The sequence below is a fragment of the Pseudorca crassidens genome, chromosome 12, assembly GCF_039906515.1.
Source record: "Pseudorca crassidens isolate mPseCra1 chromosome 12, mPseCra1.hap1, whole genome shotgun sequence".
Classification (NCBI taxonomy): Eukaryota; Metazoa; Chordata; class Mammalia; order Artiodactyla; family Delphinidae; genus Pseudorca; species Pseudorca crassidens.
Genome location: NC_090307.1, coordinates 45,399,907 through 45,420,676, shown reverse-complemented (window position 1 = coordinate 45,420,676; position 20,770 = coordinate 45,399,907). Strand labels below are relative to the sequence as shown.

General features: G+C 43.0%; 1 protein-coding gene across 2 annotated transcripts in view; it reads right to left on the bottom strand.

Annotated features, from left to right (window-relative positions):
* B4GALT6 (beta-1,4-galactosyltransferase 6) overlaps positions 1-20,770 on the bottom strand; it is a 66,049-nt gene that overhangs the window by 8,203 nt on the left and 37,076 nt on the right. The window contains exons 4-5 of one of the 2 annotated variants that reach the window (XM_067699398.1): positions 13,626-13,750; positions 6,507-6,623 (exon numbers count right to left, since the gene is read on the bottom strand). In XM_067699398.1, coding sequence (XP_067555499.1) covers positions 6,507-6,623; positions 13,626-13,750 — 242 coding nt within the window. The remainder of the gene's footprint in view (positions 1-6,506; positions 6,624-13,625; positions 13,751-20,770) is intronic. The other variant, XM_067699399.1, reaches the window with a different exon arrangement.

Below are 20,770 nucleotides of genomic sequence, written 5' to 3'. Positions count from 1 at the left end.
CATGTTTCTGTTTTACTTCAAATGTATCAGGATATAGATTATTTATGACCAGGAAAAAAAATAAAGCCATTGAAAATAATATAGCTTGTATTTTTTAGCAAAGCTTTCCATATGGTGTCCAGACTAAAAGAAGCAGGAAACAAAGTGACTCAAGAAGCAGTAACCCTTCTCTTACATAACAAGGCCAGAGAGGGCTAACTTTGCATTACTAATGCTTGTAATAGAGACAAAGGCATTCTCAGAGACAAAAACAATTGGAACTTATTACACAAAACCCAATTTCCTTTATTATAACCATTTTCCTTTATTACTAGGGAAAATAAAGTGTCCAGACAACAGTTTCTATTCTTATTATGCCTGTTTATGATAAAGACCAAGAGCATCTGAAGGGACAAAAAAAAGTGGGAACTTATTACACAGAACCCAACTTCCTATATAATGACCACTTCCCTTTACTTATGAGGAAAATTATATTAAGGTGCATTGGCAATAAAAGGTTTCATGCTACAGCTAAAGAAAATTAAAGAGCAATTTACCTATGCCTTGGCAGTATTTCTCAAAATCATTTCCAAAACATAAAACAAAAAATGATTATGAAAGAAGTGAATGAGATGCACAATGCAGTCATCACCAGAGTGAGCCCTCAAAAGTGAAAAATAACTAATTTTTAGTCCTGGGTCCTGCACTAACTTGAGGTAATAGAAATCACTTTACTTTTTACAGCTTTTCCTCACCAATGAAATGGAGAGAATAAAAAGGAAAGGCAGTTAAATTATAATATTATTACTGGTACATCACCAGTTTGAACAAATGACTTTCCTTTAAGATTTAAAAAAAAACTGTTTTCATTAAATGTGGACATAATACTTAATGGCTTATAATAAAAATAAGAAGTTTTATGTCGAACCCACCTTCATCTTCCAAAAGCAATACATTTACACACCTCTAGTAGTTTATTCTGGTACTTATCTCCTCATTTCAAGGTAATGAAAGTTTTGATATTCCCTTGCCTCATTAACTTTTTAGACACTACTGATTTCTTACCATGGTCATTGAGGATTTATACCCCCCCATTCACTGCCCCTCCATCCATTCTCCCAACAGAGTTATGTCATAATTTTTTGTTAAGTCAACGGTATTTGCATTATTATGACTGTATATATATGACTGTTGAGTAAATTATGATTCTGTGTTCTTTCTCAAACTGAGATTCATAACTGTCTTCTGTTTTCTTACTTTTCTATATAACTAGTATTACTTTGTACAAAAGCCCCAGCAGGCATGCCCTGTATTTTTTAATAACTGATGCAATCATTGAAACACATCAAACCATTTATCGATTCCTCCTCCACCCGCCCCCCAAGCCCAACTCCAGCTGCCACGGCCCTCGCGTCTTGCTCCAGTCTTGACTGGTCTGACCATGTGCAACTATCATCCTGGGCCTCCTCTTTCATTCCCTACATCATCGGTGTCCTTTACTTGGCTCTCTCAATTTGCTGAGGAACATCCTTCAGCAGCCTCCTATCTCAGGATCCACGGGAGAAAAAAAAAAATATATATATATATATCTACATATATACACACACGGATATTATACATATACATATATATACATTTTAGCCAATGAATGACTGAAAATGCCATCAATCTACCCTCACACTTGATTGATATTCTGACTGGGTAAAAAATTCTACGTAAGAATTACTTTCTCCGGGGCTTCCCTGATGGCGCAGTGGTTGGGAGTCCACCTGCCAATGCGGGTTCGTGCCCCAGTCCGGGAAGATCCCACATGCCGCGGAGCGGCTGGGCCCGTGAGCCATGGCCGCTGGGCCTGCGTGTCCGGAGCCTGTGCTCCGCAACGGGAGAGGCCACAACAGTGAAAGGCCCGCGTACCGGGAAAAAAAAAAGAAGAATTACTTTCCCCTATAATTTTAACGGCATGTGGTTCCACAATCTTCTAGGTATCAGCACTGCTGAGAAGGTTCATATGATTCTGATACATAATCACTGGTAATTTTTCCTACAGAACCTTTTTGATACCTTCCCTTTTTTTTTTTTTTTTTGATACCTTCCCTTTTTAATTTGCATTCTAAAGTTTCAAAATAATATGCTTTAAAGCTCTATATTTTATTCATGTGTACATGTGGACCCCTTTAATCTGAAGACTCATGTCTTTGCTTCTGGAAAATATTCTTATATTATTTCTTTGGTCATTTTACTCCACCCCAACCCCGTTTTCTTCCTGCTATATTTTTTCAGAACTCTGATTAGCAAGTGTATTTGTTATCTACTGATGTGTAACAAATCACAGCAAAACTAGTGGCTAATAAAACCACAGTCATTTATTATGCTCAAAGCACCTGTGATAGGAAATTCTGACAGCACAGCAAATATCCCTGATCACTGCTCCATGATGTCTGGGCGTCAGCTGGCAGATCCACTTCCAAGAGGACTCAGTCACACAGCCAGCAAGGTGACGCTGGCAAGTCAGTTCTTCTCCACAGGGTTGCTTGAGTGTCCTCATGACATGGCAGCTGGCTTCCCCAAGAGCAAGTGATCCAACAGACCAAAGCAGAAGCGGCAATGTCTTTTATGACCTAGCTTCAAAAATCACACACTGTCACTCTGCAGTGTGGTTGTCCACACAAGTCAGCCCTTATTCATTGTGGCAGGAGACCATACAAAGAGGCAAGGATCCTTGGGGACCACCTTGGAGGCGGTTACCCCTGTGAGGCATTGATACTTCTTAATTTCTCCTGCTTTGGTTCTAGTTTAAGAGTTATCTTCTTAAGTTTATCTTCCAGCCATTCTATTGAAAGTTTTGTTTTACTTATCACATTTCCTTTTATGATAACTTTCTTATTCTGATTGCCCTTTATGGTGTTTTCATTTCACAGATGCATTATCTTTCCTTCACTCTCTGTGGATAGTGATTATGAGTTTTTATTACTGTTCATTTTTTTAAAAAATGTTCTCTGTTCCCTCCACTGTCTATATTTTCTATAATCCCTTTTGTTGGATTGGTTTTGTCTCCTTTTGTGGGAACCCTTCGCCGCCCATTCACGGTTGAGAGCAAGGCACTAAAAAGCTGAGGGGAACCTCCACATACGTATGTGAGGTTGTGGCACAGTACTCTTGGCTGCACACACACCACACATGCACACGCATGTGCACGAGCAAATCCCTAAGCCAAAGTGAAACAGAAACAGAAGCCCCAACCCTCCTCGCCAGCGCTCTATGTGCCATAGCTCAGAAAACGGCAACACCCTCCTTCAAGACAAAAACCCTGCATCCTGGTTGACCATTCTCCGTTGCTCACAACGTACGTCTACTTCAACAGCAAATAATCTGACTTCTAAACCCAATGTAGCCCAAACCCAGCCACTGCTCACCTCCCTCCAACACCACCGTAGCCCGAGACAGCATCTTCTGCTGCCTGGCCCGCAGCAGAAGCTCCCGCTCAGTCTACTCTCCGCACCGTCATCTTCTCCAAAGACCATTAGATCACGCCATTCCTCTACTCAGAAGCCTCCAGCACCTTCTCACCTTCCGCGGGACAATCCAAGTCCTCCCCCAGGTTCTTTTTTTTTTTTTTTTTTTTTTTGCGGTACACGGGCCTCTCACTGTTGTGGCACAGGGTCCAGACGTGCAGGCTCAGCGGCCATGGCTCACGGGCCCAGCCGCTCCGCGGCACGTGGGATCTCCAGACCGGGACACGAGCCTGTGTCCCCTGCATCGGCAGGCAGGACTCTCAACCACTGCGCCACCAGGGAAGACCCTCCCCCAGGTTCTTCATTACCTGCGTCTATCCCACCTATGATTTCCTGCCTCACGTCTTTCTTCACTTGTCTCTCCAGCAACACTGACCACTTTGCACAAACACACCATGCGCTCTCCTGCCCTGCCTGGAACACACATCCCCGAACGTCAGCATGGGCTGCTCCTTTGTTCAGGGCTGCTCCCACCTCACCTCCTCCGAGAGCCTTCCGTAAAGACTCTGAAGGAAAGAGCACATCTCCCTGCCCCTACTGCTCTCTGCCCCGACTCTTAGCTCCGGGCACCACCTGACATACCACATGATTATTTACTGCCCTCCTTCCCTCACAAGAACAAGAGGCCTCACCTGGCTTGTCCCCTGCTGTCTCCCCTTTGTTGAATGAATGAAAGCGGGCTTCATGGAGGTGATAAAGTGAGGAACTGGCCTCTTCCTCTGGAGACTTCCCAACATTAGACCAGGCATCATCTCCCTGGGGCTAAGCTACTTCTCTAGTGAAGAGGCCACTCATGCCCTGCCTCAGTTGAAGGGGTTGGGGGGATTCACACCAAACGACTGGCTTCAAACAGTCAGACAAGGAAAAGGACAGAGGGCGCTTGGGGTCCACAGGCAACCCGACTCAAGCCTCTGCTCTGAGGTGCCAGAGTTCGGCTGCATCAGCACCGGCAGGACCCGCGCTGGTTTCTCCAAGGAGAAACTTTTCATTTTCTACAACATACAACAGAGTAATCACCTGGCAGCAAAAGCCAACTTAAGAAACTAGGGATCTGACTGTTCTGCAATCAAACTTTTAAACAATCCCTTAGTTTAGTCTAGTGCTTCAGTTCGTCTTTCAAGGGCTAAGATGTGCAGGGGGGCTTTGTCCAGCAGACTAACTCAATCCTTGTCACCATCCCCCTTGACAGCACGTGGGTCTGAGCCCCCTGTGCTGGGCTAAGGGAGGGCGTGTCTGTGCTCCACCTGCCTCTTGACTCTCAGAAGTGGGCTGAAATCGCTCAACTACTTCCATCTCTTTGTCTTTATAGTTTAATAACTCATTAAAAGTTTTTTCTTTCACTCATTTTAGGAGTCTGGAAAGGAAAAGAGGGAAATATGTTGTACCCCCTTCTATATTTAACTGGGAGTTCTGAGCTGCTCGTCAAAGGCTTAGCCCTTCTGGCACCAGTCCAGCAGGAAAATGACTCTTCTATTTCATATGTGGTAAAGATGTTACTAGCTCAAAACCACAACACACTATCAAACATACAGGCCTGAATTAATATTGATCAAAGCTAAGATTCAGACTTAAGACATTTATAAAATATGGACCTTAGCTGCTCTGCAGACTTCTTCATCACATACACAAAATAATTCAATGGTGTGGACTTGCAGAAGAAAATGCCTCTAAAAACAGAGGCAGGGCTTCCCTGGTGGCGCAGTGGTTGAGAGTCCACCTGCCAATGCAGGGGACACGGGTTCGTGCCCCGGTCCAGGAGGATCCCACATGCCGCGGAGCGGCTGGGCCCCTGACCCATGGCCGCTGAGCCTGCACGTCCAGAGCCTGTGCTCCACAACGGGAAAGGCCACAACAGTGAGAGGCCCGCATACCGCAAAAAAAAACCCCAAAAAACAAAAAACACAGAGGCAGATATCTCATCCCCCAACACATTATGAAGACTGAAGTTTCAAAAAAGGAAACTAGCAGTTGGTAAAACGGATCTAGAAGTTTATAACTATGGCTATCATGAAAGTAGCTAAAATTTTTAATTTACTATCAGGTTAACAAAAGTTAATTTTCATAATATAGGTGATTGCATTAAAAAGCACATATGCTCTATATACATCATTATATGAACAGGAAACAGACCTTAAAAGGGTGATTTACACACAGAGAACCATAAGTTACATTAAATACCCAGTACTTGCAGGGGGAAAAATAGAGGCAAAAAAGCTAAGAGCAAGAAAATAAAATTAAAAAAAAAAAAAGAAAAGGTAGAATCAGCCACAAAGGACATGGGAAAACACACTAACTGTAACAATCTTAGGAAGAGAATCTGAATATTTTCTAATATTTCAAAAACAAAAAAAAAATCCCAGCATCTAATATAAGCTAGGTCACTTTCTGTCTACTGATAAAGAAATACATTTTTAGTCAGATTTAGTAAAAAGAATGACCGATCAGGATAAAATGAGGTCATCAATGTCAAAACCAAAAGTATCCAAATTACAATGTATTCTAAACATGAACAAAATGCACTTTAGAAATACTATATAGCAATCAGTGACAAAATTCAGCAAAGACCCTAGTGTTTGGGAAGTGGGGTTGGGGAGAGACCAAGGAAGAAATCCAAGATGACACCTTAAGTACAAAAGCAGGTGATGACAGAAGTAGAAAAACATAGTACAGAAAATATCTACAAAGGGTTTAAGTAAGTCTGAAAGAAACTGTACATACGGAATACTGATATTAAAGTATTTACAGAGAAAAAATTAGCTGATAATATGAATAATTATATGTATATTTCAGTTTAATAGGTAAGACATTAGATGATTTTAAATGATAGGAATACATCAACTGATAAAAGGATTAACAAAATGTGATATACACAATTAACAGGCTCAATCCAAAATGGAATTTTACCCAAATATAAAACCAAGGATTAACCTTAAACTACACACTTTTAATCACACAGTATCTAAGAGTTTACTATGTTCTAGTATACCCAGTTACCATTTTGAAAAATATTCTCACCTGTTCAATGACATAAAAGGCAAATTCCAGCCGCTGTTTTTGGAGCATTGGAATCAGATGCAAGAAAAAAATTGGAAGATGTTCATGGCGATTACGGAAAGGAATGAGAACTGCCACCTTTAAAACAAAAGAATCACATATGTAAATAAATACAGCAGCAAGCCCTAGAGGTAAAAGAAAAACTGACCCTTGAGATTCTCTTACTCATGAATTTTCTCACCAGAGATCCAACAATGGGCAAAAACAGACAAGGCCCTTGCCTTTGTGCCATTTAAGCTCTTGTGAACCTGGAGAGGTATAAATGGGCTCTGAAGGCCGTTCTAGGGATTGTGGTCCTTATCCTATGAAAACCATGAACGTCGTGGAAAGATTTTAAACGAGTGATAAAATCAGCTTTGGTGATGGCAAACACTACTATGAAGAGCAGTGTAAAGCAGATTGGAGAAAACCAAAAGTGGGCTCAGGGAGCTGGTTAGAGATTAATGCAAAGTCAAGACAAGAGGTAATGGTAGCTTGAACAGAGGCCGGGTAGAGGACAAGAAGAGAAGTGCATGAATTTTTGAAAACACTGAAGAGGTAAATGAACAGGATTTGTTCCTGGAATGGATATAAGGAGTGGGGGAGAGGGATGTGTCCAGACTGATTTCTAGGTTTTAAAGTAGATCATAAACAATAAGTTTATGGGTTTTAAATTGAATTTAAAAGAGATTCCACCTGAATATCTAGTATCGAACATGGCTCACCTGGTCTAGAGATATTTTTGAAAAATATAACAGATATATCATGGAATATAAATGAAGTTTGATAATTATATTAATATAATATTTTTCATCTAATCAAAATGCACAATTAAATTTTTGATACACTGCATGTTTATTTCAGTGGTAGGATAATATTCAGTTTAAAAATGATAATAAAATTATGTTACAATGTTAAGCTCAACAAAAAAGATAAGGTAAACAAGCACGAGCATCAGAGAAATTCACCCCTTAAATAAACCAAAGAAATGTGTATCTTATGTAATCAAAAAAAAACACGTTTACAGGAATTAAAATGGTTTCTCAGTAGACCAATCCTTCTTCTAATAAGAAAAAAAATGATCAAGACTCTCAAAATCAAGACTAAAAATCACTGTTTACAAAGTGTACTACTATAATATGGGAATAAATGAATAATGATCAATCATCACTTACTCAAGTCCTCTTTCCTGGATCCAAACTTCATCATATACAAGTCAAGTGACCCTACAATTCAGATTTTGCCCTTGAAAAAGCTAAAATGTTTTCTAACCATTGCTTTTCTTAGCAATTTCTGAGCTAAGCTAGCCTTATTATAATTGTGAATTTTCTAAAAACTGAAATTAAACCAAATAAGTTTTCTACAGATTATAAATTCTAAAATCAGAAGACCTAAATAGGCATTTCTCTAAAGAAGACATACAGATGGCCAACAGGCACATAAAAAGATGCTCAACATCACTAATTATTAGAGAAATGCAAAATCAAAACTACAGTGAGGTATCACCTCACACCAGTCAGAAGAGCCATGATCAAAAAGTTTACAAATAACAAATGCTTGAGAGGGTATGGAGAAAAGGGACCCCTCCTACACTGTTGATGGGAATGGAAATTGGTGCAGCCACTATGGAGAACAGTATGGAGGTTCCTTAAAACACTAAAAATGAGCTACCACATGATCCTGCAATTCCATTCCTGGGTATATATCTGGAAAAGATGAAAACTCTAATTCAGAAAGATACATGCACCCCAATGTTCATAGCAGCACTATTTACAATAACCAAGACATGGAAGCAACCTAAGTGTCCATCAACAGATGAATGGATAAAGAAGATGTGGCATATATACACAATTGAATATTAGCCATAGAAAAGAATGAAATATTTGCCATTTGCAGCAACATGGATGGACCTAGAGATTATCATACTAAGTGAAGTAAATCATACAGACAAAAACAGATATTATATGATATTACTTATATGTGGAATCTAAAAAATGATATAAATGAATCTATATACAAAATAGAAACAGGCTCACAGATGTAGAAAAGAAACTTATGGTTACCAAAGGGGAAACGGGAGGAGAGGGAGAAATTAGGAGTATGGGATTAACAGATTCACACTACTATATATAAAATAGACAAGCAACAAGGATTTACTGTATAGTGCAGGGCACTATATTCAGTATCTTTTAATAACCTATAATGGAAAAGAATCTGAAAAGAAATATATATATATATATGCACTTTGCTGTACACCTGAATGAATCACTTTGCTGTATACCTGAAACTAACATAATGCTGTAAATCAACTATAGTCCAATTAAAAAATGCCCAAAAAATTATAAATTCCAAAATCATTAGATTTTCAAAGAACATAAGAATCAAAATATGTCTAATAATAATGTCTATGTGTCATTCTATATTTTGGATTTTTAAATACAGCCTAATAAACTGGTTAAACAGAAAATTATGTAACAACATTAAACATGGGACTTATTAAAATTTCAACTATACCAAATAAATTTTACTGATGAATGAATAAATGTAAATAATTGACAATGCATAGCTTTAGGATCTGATCCTACTTGTAAAATCAGGACATGACATTAGATGTAGTCAATAGAAAATAGTAACATTTACCTGTGTATTTTACATTACCAGGATCATACATGAGAGAAAATTTTAAATTATTAAAATAGTTTTATTTTAAAAGAGAACAACACATGGTTTCATAAAATTGAAGACATCTAAACTAAAAACTCCATCACTAATTTTCCCTTAATGATGATGAGATAGTGGAAAAGAGAAAGAGACAATGGCTGTTCTGAGGCTGATACTTTCATGTCTACATTGATTCACATTTGGTAAGTGGTAGGAACCAAAGGGGCTCTGGTGCCTCGGCCAGCCCCACTCTGGGTCCCATTCTTCTTTGGTTTGCTCCATAACGTGGCTCTTGGCATATGAGCCTGAGGACCACGAGGCTACAGAACAATACGGAACCCACATCTAAGAGTCCCTCCTGGGCTTCCCTGGTGGCGCGGTGGTTGGGGGTCCGCCCGCCGATGCAGGGGACACGGGTTCGTGCCCCTGTCCAGGAAGATCCTACATGCCGCGGAGCGGCTGGGCCTGTGAGCCATGGCCGCTGAGCCTGCGCGTCCGGAGCCTGTGCTCCGCAACGGGAGAGGCCACAACAGTGAGAGGCCCACGTACTGCAAAAAAAAAAAAAAAAAAAAAGTCCCTCCTGTACCCCACACAATGGCCACGGTTGGTGCTGAGCACTCCCTTCTGACTGAGGAGACTTGCTGACAGGCCTCAGTATCCATTGTTGGCATCTCCACAGAATTCCCAAATCTATACAACTCCCAAAGCAGTTCAGGAACCCCTAAGTTTACTCTTAGGATAGGAAACTGCTGTGAAAGTGAAAGGAGAAACAGGAGTTAGATGGCAAGTACAAATCCCTACCACTGACCTTATCTGAAATACATCAGTGTGATAACTTCTAGCAAAATTAGGGTCGAGCTTACTCTTCTTGGTTTTGAATTTGGCCACAAGTTGGCTGCCTATGATGTAAATGGGCTATAAAAGCAGTTAAGACGCATTATAGATATTTAAGGAAAGACGCTATTAAAAAGCTGCAGAGTCCATATTAAAGACAGCCCATATTAAATACAATGAGGCTGAGTAATCAGTTGAACATCTAAGAATAAACAAAGGTTGTCATGGCCCCAATACAGTAATTTCTTCAATAAAACATTTAAAATATTGAGTTGATTTTTCCTTAATATTATATGGAAACTGAGAGTATTATAAGAGAAAGAAAATGACCAGTGTCATGGCAAGTTCAAAGAAGCTAAACTGTCGTTTTTACAACAAATGCATGTCCACATATTAATGAGACAGTTATCAAAGGTTTTGAATATGCCTAAAGTAAATTTTTTACTAAAACAAAGCTAAATAGCATCTAAAAATTCATTTGGCACGTCCCTTCCTTTGGCTGTGGAATTTCACTGTCAACAGTTTACAATTTATTGTCTAGGAAGAGAAGATCTCGGTATTCTGTGGTAATTTATCTCAAGGTTTAATAGCCTTTGTTTCAGGACATTCTTTCTTACATGTGCCCTAATCTGCTGTTGGAGCCACTCTCCTGTTGAAGCATCTCCACTGGAGATAGAACTAAACATCTGGTCATTACCTTCGGAAAAACAAGAGTCATCTTCATGAATCTCTCCTCACCACCTCTTGGTCAAGCAAAATTATCCACACGCACTTTGCTCCCACTTTAAAACCACTAATCTTACGGAATGTATGCACCTATTTTTCATCCTTGCTCATCTTCTCCTACACTCACCATGAAGAGATTAGCAAGAAAAATGCTGACTACATAAATTTTCCCCACCAAGATTTTGCCCTAGTTTCAAACTTCAAGCACACTACCGCTATGATGTCCCCAAATGACATGGCTGCTGACTTGCCTACCTTTCAGGGTGCACTAGCTGTCTGCCACTGACCAAGACAGAACAGAGTAGAAGCTGCCAAGCCTTCATTCTCCTGCAGTGTTTCAGGTCCCTCCTCCCCTCCCCCTCACTTCCAGTGCCTACAGGAGCTTCTTAAACAGGAGGCACGCGATAAAAATTGCAGGTTCACGTCCCTTTCCACCAACAGAATCAGGATGTCTGAGGACTGAGTTCAAGAATCTTCTTTTTTACCAAACACCCCAGGTAGCTCTGAAACACGTGACTAAAACCCATCTTTGAGGAACCCTGGACTAGAAACACAACTCCAGGCCTCCGAGCAGATAACCCCATCAAGCAATTGCCTGATTCTTTAAAGGCTTAGGTTTTAGACCAAAGTGGTTCAGGCCTCCACCTGAACGCTGAATGCAACACAGGCAACATCACAGGTAAACACTTCACTTTAATGACCTGAAAAGCATCACTTTGCTCCTCTGCCAACCTCCCTTTTAGAAATAATCTTGCCTCTACAAGGCACCCGACCTGTGCTCAATCTTCCACTGCGACCTGCGATGTTCAAAATACCTAGGAATTGGTGAAATCACTAATTTTAGAAGATTAATTCCACTTGATTGGTCTTTGATGAACTTAGTTGGTATTTTTTTAAAAAGAAAAAGATCCTCAAATATTAACAATCAAGTTGATAGCAGATGTTTCACATAAATCTAGTTACTTCTTGTTTCCTTCTCTCTCAACTCAGTTTGATTAAGTATAGCAGGTATAGGTCACCTCTGAACGATCTCCAATTCCCTCTCATACCTTGAGCTGCGTAGCTCGGAACTAGAGACTATATTCTGAGAAGGGTTTGTGCATAACTGAAATAAGAGCAACGGTAGCATATAGTTCCCAAATAAAATAAGCCAATTTTTAGATCCCTGAATTAGCTGGCTCCTGAAACTTCACTTTCAAAACTGTTACCTACTGATTCACTGGAGTTTACAGTCTACTAAAATCTGTAAGTAGAAACTACTTATGTGTGATATAGATATACCTCTCCTCTAGAAAATGAGGTGAAAACAAATGCTAAAATTTAAAATCCAACATCTGATGTAGACCACTGAAGAAAGGACAAGAAGACTTAATTTTCCTGATCCCAACTTATCCTACTGCTATACCACACAGTGCACACGTGAGAGGTATACATCACGTGTATTAATATACCTCTGAGAACCAACCTCCATTCTACCCCACAGCCTTTGTGATTGAGTATGCTTTTTCTTCTGTTAGCATTCAACGTACATACTCATCACCTAAGTAAGAAAAAGAATTTATTTTGCCCAGGACATTTTTTAAAGTAACATTATGTAAATTGGGCCATATTTTATATACAAATGTGAAGAAACTCAATCATGAAATAGGAAAAAATTCATTTATTATCCGAATCTGATCTGGGAAATAGTATAAAACAACTGTAATATAGAATGTGTTGCCAAAATCTGTACTGGAATCCATTTCAGCAGCTTTACAACTTGTTTGAGGGAAAAAAACCCAAACATTTAGTTAATAATTTGTAACAAGACATGTATCTGTCTCATAAACTCAACTCAACAAAACTGGGTTTGGCACTTCCCCTTTATACAAGAGAGGGTAAGCTCTACGTTAGGGATGCAGATGTAAATAATACACATCCCCAACACCCCCAAACACAAAGAGTTCAAGGCCATTTAAGTCAGAGGGCTTTTATCATAAGCTTAACAGCATACAATTCTCCTTCCCAGGAGTGACTTCTTTTGGTACCAAAAGACAAAACATTTTAGCAAAATACTGATATTTAAAACAGGAACTGGAAACTGTTTCCAATTCAGGCTAAAGCACAATCCTTCAGGATGTAGTATCTGATTTAATCATATGTAGTTTTCACTTGAATTACATAAATGCTGTTTCCTATTCAAACATAACATTACATGAACACGCGCTTATTAACCAATTTCACAGTACTGAGAACAACTCTGATTTAAACCATGGTTTTCAATTTTTTTTAAGCAGCAGGGGCAGGCCCACTTCCTTACAGTTTTTCAAACAAAACATTAAAAGTAGGATTCTGATATATCAAAAAGATTAAAAGCCTGTGCTCTGTCTTCTGAAACAGAGGCAAAGAAGAGCCCGAAGTTCTTCTTTTTGTGTCCTGCAGTGACCGCCGAGCAGCATCTTTAGAATGCTGGGACTCAGGAACCCCAATGCTGGGCCCAACTGGAAACCACTGTTTCCAGGCCTTGGTGGGGCTATGCCTGTAGGTGTCAGTAACCACTAGGGACAGCAGCAGGAAGCAAAGAAATCACAGCCTCTCTTCCAAACAGAACAGGAAAAATCATCTGTTTTCCAAGCCAATCTCAAGCAAGGTACTTATCACCAGGATCTCCAAGAGACTGAACACAGGAGCATGTATCTGTATACGCACAGGTGCCATTCAGCTTCACAGGTAACACGATTAACTCACATTTGGACTATGAATACTTACACATTAAACACAAACATTTTGATGTCTTAAATTTATCAAGACAAAGGAATTTGACTGTATATTCTGAATCAAACACACTTTTCCTCAAATGCATAGTAACAGTCACACTACTTATGAAAAAATGGACCTCACCTTCCACCTGGGTTTACAGTCTTTAGGCCTCCAGTGACCTCCTGGCTCAATATCTAAATCCTTGGAGAAGAGGTGATGAATTTCATCAAAACTGACTTCACTTACATTGACATTGAGGAATCCCCCTAAAAGGTCAAAAATGTGAAGAATTGTTTTAATACGAAGTCAGACAAACAACAATCAGTAGGGTGATGGCATAATGTAGTTGCTGAGACGGTACCATTTATTCCTGTTATCACCATATAATTGTTAATATCACCTTTCAGTTTTAGTTTGGATGATAAATTATATGGTCATCCTACTATCTTTGGTAAATCAGCCAAAGAAAATCAAAGCACTTAAACTTTTTGCTTTTGAGTAATATGGTGAATATTATAATATTCTTTGGGAAATGTTTGCATGTCATTACAATGTAGCTTATCATTCCAATTTATTCAAGTATTTAAAAACTAGTTTTTAATTTCAACATAATCAACACAGGAGACAATGAACACACAGTATGTAAGAGTTAATTAAGCAGTTAAGTTTGACGGGGAGCTCAATCTTAGCTTCTATGTACTGGGGAAATTATCTAACTTCTCTGTGCCTTAGTTTCCTTATCTGTAAAAAGAGATGGTAATACCTGCCTCCCGCTGTGGTTGTATCCATTAGATGAAACAATGCCGGGCACAAAGGTACACATTCAGTAAATTTAGCTACTATTACTGTCATCTACTTTACTGACATTTCTTCAGAGAGAGAATTCACAAACACAATTCAACAAATTTATTTTGAGCACCTACCATGCATCCCCTTGACATGCAAAACGGAAAAACTATAAACTTCTAAGATGCTCCTGGTCTACTAAGCACTCACTCTCCAAATTAACAAATATATGCTATTCCTAGAAATGTTTTTACTAACAGTTTTTCTAACATATACCATGGAAACAGGAATGACTCTTGGATGGAAAACCATTTCCATTACCTCAATCAAAACCAACTAAGGGGGCTTCCCTGATGGCACAGTGGTTGAGAGTCCGCCTGCCAATGCAGGGGACACGGGTTTGTGCCCCGGTCCGGGAAGATCCCACATGCCGCGGAGCAGCTGGGTCTGTGAGCCATGGCCGCTGAGCCTGCATGTCCGGAGCCTGTGCTCCGCAACGGGAGAGGCCACAACAGTGAGAGGCCCGCGTACCGCAAAAACAAAAACAAACAAAAAAACCAACTAAGAATTAAGAGAACTAAGGACTAACAAAACTAAGTTCTTTCACCTCCTTGTCTCACGAAATACAAACCAACAACTATTGAGGTTTCCCATTTCAAGTCTTCTGAGCTCAGTGGCCATGATTCCACACATACAGTCAGCCCTCCATATCCACAAGGTTGGTTGAAATCTGTGGATGCAGAGCCCACACATGGAGGGCTGACTGAAAGGGATTTGAGCATCCTCAGAGTTTGGTACCCTGGGGGTCCTTGAACCAATCCCCCTTGGATACTGAGGGATGACTGTAAAGCACTCAGTTCCTCTTCGACGGAGCCTCTTTCCTTTCCTCTCTTCCTGCTATTCTATATTCTATAAGGTTTCACAGCCACTCGTCTTCCCATCCCCACTCTTCATCCTAAGTAGGAAGGAACATCCGTCAGTGGCTTCCACGAAGCACTTAGGCATACTCGAGAGAAGTATTTCAAAATGTAAATGCCTAGCTTCCACAGAGTAAGCGAGGAAAAAAATCTGCGATCTTCTAATGTCTGCCTGTTCTCCTGACAATGTTTGCTGTCTTTTATAACCAAATACCCATCCTTTAGTGTGACAAGATATGCAAAGTAGCTAATCTTAGAAAGGTCAGATTTACCTAAAGAGTAACCTAGGAACTTACACAGAAAGGATAGATCAAATGTAAGATCCATCGGTCAATGTGAGTACAGACGACCATGACTCAGCTGACAAAACAGACTCTGGCACTGTAATAAGACAAAATTCACACAAAGAAATCTGATGCATTTAACGGTATGCATAATTCCTAAAATGATAGTAATTAGGCTAAATAATAAGCCGTTCATATAAGGAACTGAAGTTGGTATTCCTTATGCACTTTTAAACCAATTTTTTTGCCTTTTTCCAGCTTTATAGCTTCAACAGCTGTAACCAACATTATTGTCAGCAGTTTTCTCCAGTATCATTTGCGTTTAATTTTCATCTTGAACACACATGTGCCAGCAAATTAAGAGACAGGCCTTATATCTTTCTCCTCAGTAGACAGGGCCTCTGGTGTCCATCACTTACAATCCCTGATGCCCAAGGCACCCGAAGTTCACCTCCCTCTCCATCGGCCCCCCCATTCACATTCCTCAGAGACCCTTAGCAGCTTTTCTATGTGCTTATTGCTCTTTGATCTGAAATCTTAATATCTTACTGGCTGAAGGCCATAGATGACCCAGTGGCATGAGGCTGTCATGCCAGGAGTAATAACAACATCGCTATTGGGGGTGGGTATGAAGGGATGGGGGACAGGCTCCAGGACAGGCAGCGCCACCGCTAAAAACAGCAAGTGTGTGATCAGAAAGAGAGAGAAAGGAAAATAAACACTAATTAGTGGAGGTGGGGTGGGGGGGCAGCAGGGTGTGATGAGAAAAACAACTTTTGTTTCTCTGAAAAAACAACCACTTATCTCTGAGTTGCTGCCTGTGCGTTTCACAGTGTGATACCCCTGCTCACACCCAGGGTCTGGATATTTAGATAAGAACTTGAGTTTAGGGACTTCCCTGGTGGCGCAGTGGTTGGGAGTCCGCCTGCCAATGCAGGGGATGCAGGTTCGAGCCCTGGTCCAGGAAGATCCCACGTGCTGCAGAGCAACTAAGCCTGTGCGCCACAAGTACTAAGCCTGCGCTCTAGAGCCTGTGAGCCATAACTACTGAGCCTGCGCTCTAGAGCCCGCAAGCCACAGCTACTGAAGCCTGCGCACCTAGAGCCCGTGCTCCGCAGCAGGAGAGGCTGCCGCAGTGAGAGGCTCAGGCACCTCAGTGAGGAGCAGCCCCTGCTCACCACAACTAGAGAAAGCCCGCGCGCAGCAACAAAGACCCAATGCAGCCAAAAATAAATAAATAAATAAATTTATTAAAAAAGAAAGAACTTGAGTTTAGGATTCCCACCATTTAAGTGCCTGCTCTGCTTCTCCCGGGGAACCTTTTAAAATAAACGCTCAGAGTTAAGCCCGCAAAAAATTAGTGACCTCTACCCCGGCAACCTTTTAAGTCCTAGGTGCTTGCCGTCCTGCTCTCCATCTCCTGCTGGCTGGTGACCTGGGATAGAGGACGGCACTCCCCCGCCTCACTGTGCCCTGGCCCCCTCTGGGATCCGTGACTAAATCCTGAGACTCTACTTCCTTTGTGTGGGTGTACTGAAACTGCACCTTGCATCAGAATGACCCCCTGGGCTCCACTTCCCCAAAGTGGGAGCTCGGATGCCCAGGGAGCTACCTGCCAACCAGTAAGGGTGGCTGGTGCCCCCTCACACGGCAGGTCATAATCCTCATGTTCTTAATTCAGTACAGCAGCTCCAGCTGCTGAATACGGTTGAAGAAGAGGACGGGGTCGTGGGCACAGTCTGTACACCCATCCGATGCCTTGGAGCTGCGGGTGGCTCTCTTCCCCCTCCAGACCGCTCAGTCTCCCTGGGAGGATCCACTGCTGGTCGGCAGTAAGGGCCGCTGCGCTGCACTGTTGTGTGTTGTGCCGCCAGGCTCTGCTGAGAATCCCCACCCTAAACTGTTGGTGCTGTAAAAGGTCAGACTCCGCTGCAGAGACGAGCCAGCAGGCCCCAGTCTGAAGCAGCTCTGTCTCCCATTATCCTCCAAAGGAGACCCCACTCGGGGTCAGGTGTGGAGGTGATTGGCGACCATCACACATGCCAAGTCTGGGCACTGGGCCAAGGCGAGCTAACCTGGACTGTCAGGTTCTGCCTCTTTCCCCCACGCAGGGACAGGGCTGGGGGACAGGCTATGATGTACTGGGAGCCAAGGAGAGCTCCCCAGGGCCCTGGAGCCGGAGGGGCAGGCCGGCTGCTGGGCCCACTGTGTCGTGTCAGGACCGGGTACTGAGCCTGGGGAGCTGGCCTAACCCCTGAGGAGGCAGCGCTATCAGGGCCATCGTGGCACCCGGGAGGCAAAACGCTGCAAGGCAAGCGCATCACATGCTGCTAAAAGTGGGGCCCCAAGCGCTTGGTACCGGTTCCTCCCACGTCCCCAGAGGATGTTAAAAAACTACTAGAAGCCTGTGAGACCCCCATGGCTTGGGCGTTATGGAGCACAGTGGCATATCTACATACCAAGTCGTGAAGGTTACTACGTTCTTGGGGCCTGGAGCTTGCCCCAATACATCTGCTAATGTTGCACAGGTGGAGGTGGAGGTGGACCCTGACCCTCAGCAGTTGACTGGGACCCCCTAGAATGGGAGGTGGCAGCAGAGGAGTTAGGGAAGAGGCGACCTCTGTCCCAGGCATTCCCTGTTACAATCCATCATACCAAAACATCCAACGACGGCCAGTGTGAATGAGGAACAGAGACACCTAACTATACCATGATAGAAATGCAAGGGTTTTTAGAAAACTTCGTTCAAAAGAAGAGGGAGAAGGGCACTGATTGGCTCTTAGGGGTCTTTGGAACTGGTTCCGAGCTTTGTTTACAGAGAAAGAGACCCCTCCAAGCCTCTGAGCCCACAGAGACAGAAGGAAGAAGCTCGGCCTCCCTCGCAAGATGAGCAACAAGCTCTCCATACTGGCAGCTGCAGAGATCAGGGTCCCTGATGACTTAATCTCGGGACAGCTGAACGCAAATTAGAAGCCTTTGTTCAGGTGCTGCCGGCTCTTCAGGAGACTGTGGTCCCATCCCAAGGGATGATGCTGTCACCTCTCAGAATGTTCCCGCCCCAGCAGCAGAACCCAGGATCCCACACCCTGATCTGTGAGAGTGACAGCCACCAAGGCCCCTGTCCTAGGGACCCTGCAGTTCCCCGAGCTTGTCCCTCCTCTTGGGGACAATCACCTGTTCACTTCTCTAATTATCCACTGGGATGCTCTCATTGACACTGGAGCCCAAATTACATTGCTTCCCCGAACCCCTCCAAACAGAAATGAAGGGCACCCTGTAAATTACAAGGCATAGCAAGTAGGATAGCAGAAGTCACTACTGGAACAACCTTTCTTAAAAATCTTTTAGTGGTGGCCCCTTAACCCTACCTTTTCCTGACATGGGTATGGATGCCCTGACCACATACATGGAGGAACAGGACCCACACCTGGTCCCAAGGAGTATAATCCCCCACCATCTTGGGCCTTGCAGCTCTGCCACCCGGGGGGGAACCCTGACTCCTCTGGCTTCCTTGATCCCGCAGCCTGTGCCCACTGTGGGTCCCGGGCCCCGGTGTCGTCACACACGTGGTTCTCCATGCGTTTCTCCTTCCCTCCACCTCCCCGCACCCCGGAGTCCTGTCTGCTCACTCCAGGGCACTTCAGTCTCTCTGAGAACACTCACATCACTGAACAGACACCCCCAATTCAGCTCTCTGCCCCCTCATGTCAAAGCCTGCCACATTAACCCCCAGTACACTGGGAGTAGGTCTGCTACTACCCTCAACAGGACTGAGGCGCCTCAAGGTGACCCTGCACTGAGCATAAAACAACACGTCATTACAGCAAACCCCACCCTGGGAGCCAAGCCGGCCGAGCACTCTGGGCTGTTAGACCAAAGGCCAGCCTTAGCGCAGCAGCAGCAGTGTGACTCTTTAGCACAGACAGCTTGGGTAACCGTTTAGCTCTAGATTACTCACTGGCCCAGGAAGGAGGTGTATGTGCTGTAAGGGGCACCACCTGCTGTGTGTATATTAATAATTCTGGACAAACTCAGACAAATTTACAAAAGATGGCCTGAGATGTGGTACTAGTGTTCCACAATCTCACCTAAGTTTTAAATCAAATACCTATCTTAACCTTATCCAAGGGCTTTGATTTATCTTCTTGGCTAGACCCCAACTAATGGGGGGAGAGTGGTTACAGACAGGATTTCAAATTGTCATTTGTCTAGTGATATTGCTGATGGAATTTTTGCTTTGCTCAAATGTTTCGTGTGCTGGGAGATCAAAACCCTGCCAGGGGCTTTTACTATCTCCACCGTCCAGAGAGTGCCTATGATCTTCCCTAAAGATTAACGGTGAGGCATCACGGGATCAACTGTGATGAGAAAAACAACTTTTGTTTTTCTGAGTTGCTGCCTAGGCATTTAACAGTGCGATAACCCTGCTCACATCCAGTGTCTGGACATCTAGATAAGGGCTTGAGTTTAGGATTCCTGCCGTAAGTTCCCACTTTGCTTTTCCAGAGGCACCTTTTAAAACAACCACTTAGGGGCTTCCCTGGTGGCGCAGTGGTTGGGGGTCCGCCTGCCGATGCGGAGGGTGCAGGTTCGTGCCCCGGTCCGGGAGGATCCCATGTGCCGCAGAGTGGCTGGGCCCATGGGCCATGGCTGCTGACCCCGCGCGTCCGGAGCCTGTGCTCCGCGGTGGGAGGGGCTGCGGCAGTGAGGGGCCCGCGTACCACAAAAAAACAAACAAACAAACAAAAAACAACCGCTTAGAATTAAGGCCAAGAGAACTTTGTGACCTCTGCCCCAACCACCTTATAAGAAACAGGTGCTTGGTACCCTGCTCTCATCTCCTGGGACGGAAGACTGTCCTTCCCACCAGCTCTTTGCACCCTCCTCCGCAGCTCCCAGGATCCTTAAGTAAGAAAGCTTATGACTCTACTTCCTTGGTGTGGGTGTATTGAAACTGCACCTTCCATCAAAACAACCCTGTGGTTTCCACTTCCCCAAAGCAGGAGCTCAGATGCTGAGGGAGCTACCTGCTAACCACGTGTGGCGGGCTCATGCCCCTTTATTCAAACAGGTCATAATCTGCAAATTCTTAATTTAATATACCAGCTCCAGCTAGTCAACACATGGTATTAGAATACTTATTTCCTGTGCATAGAAAGTGAAGGGAAAGGGGCATATTATAGAGAGTGGCCAGGAAGAGGCACGGAGAAAATGAGCTAGTGGTGACACAGTTTCCAAACTACCCTCAGTGGAAAGAACCTCTCGAGAGCCTGTGGTCAGGACCTCAGGTCCTTCCTCC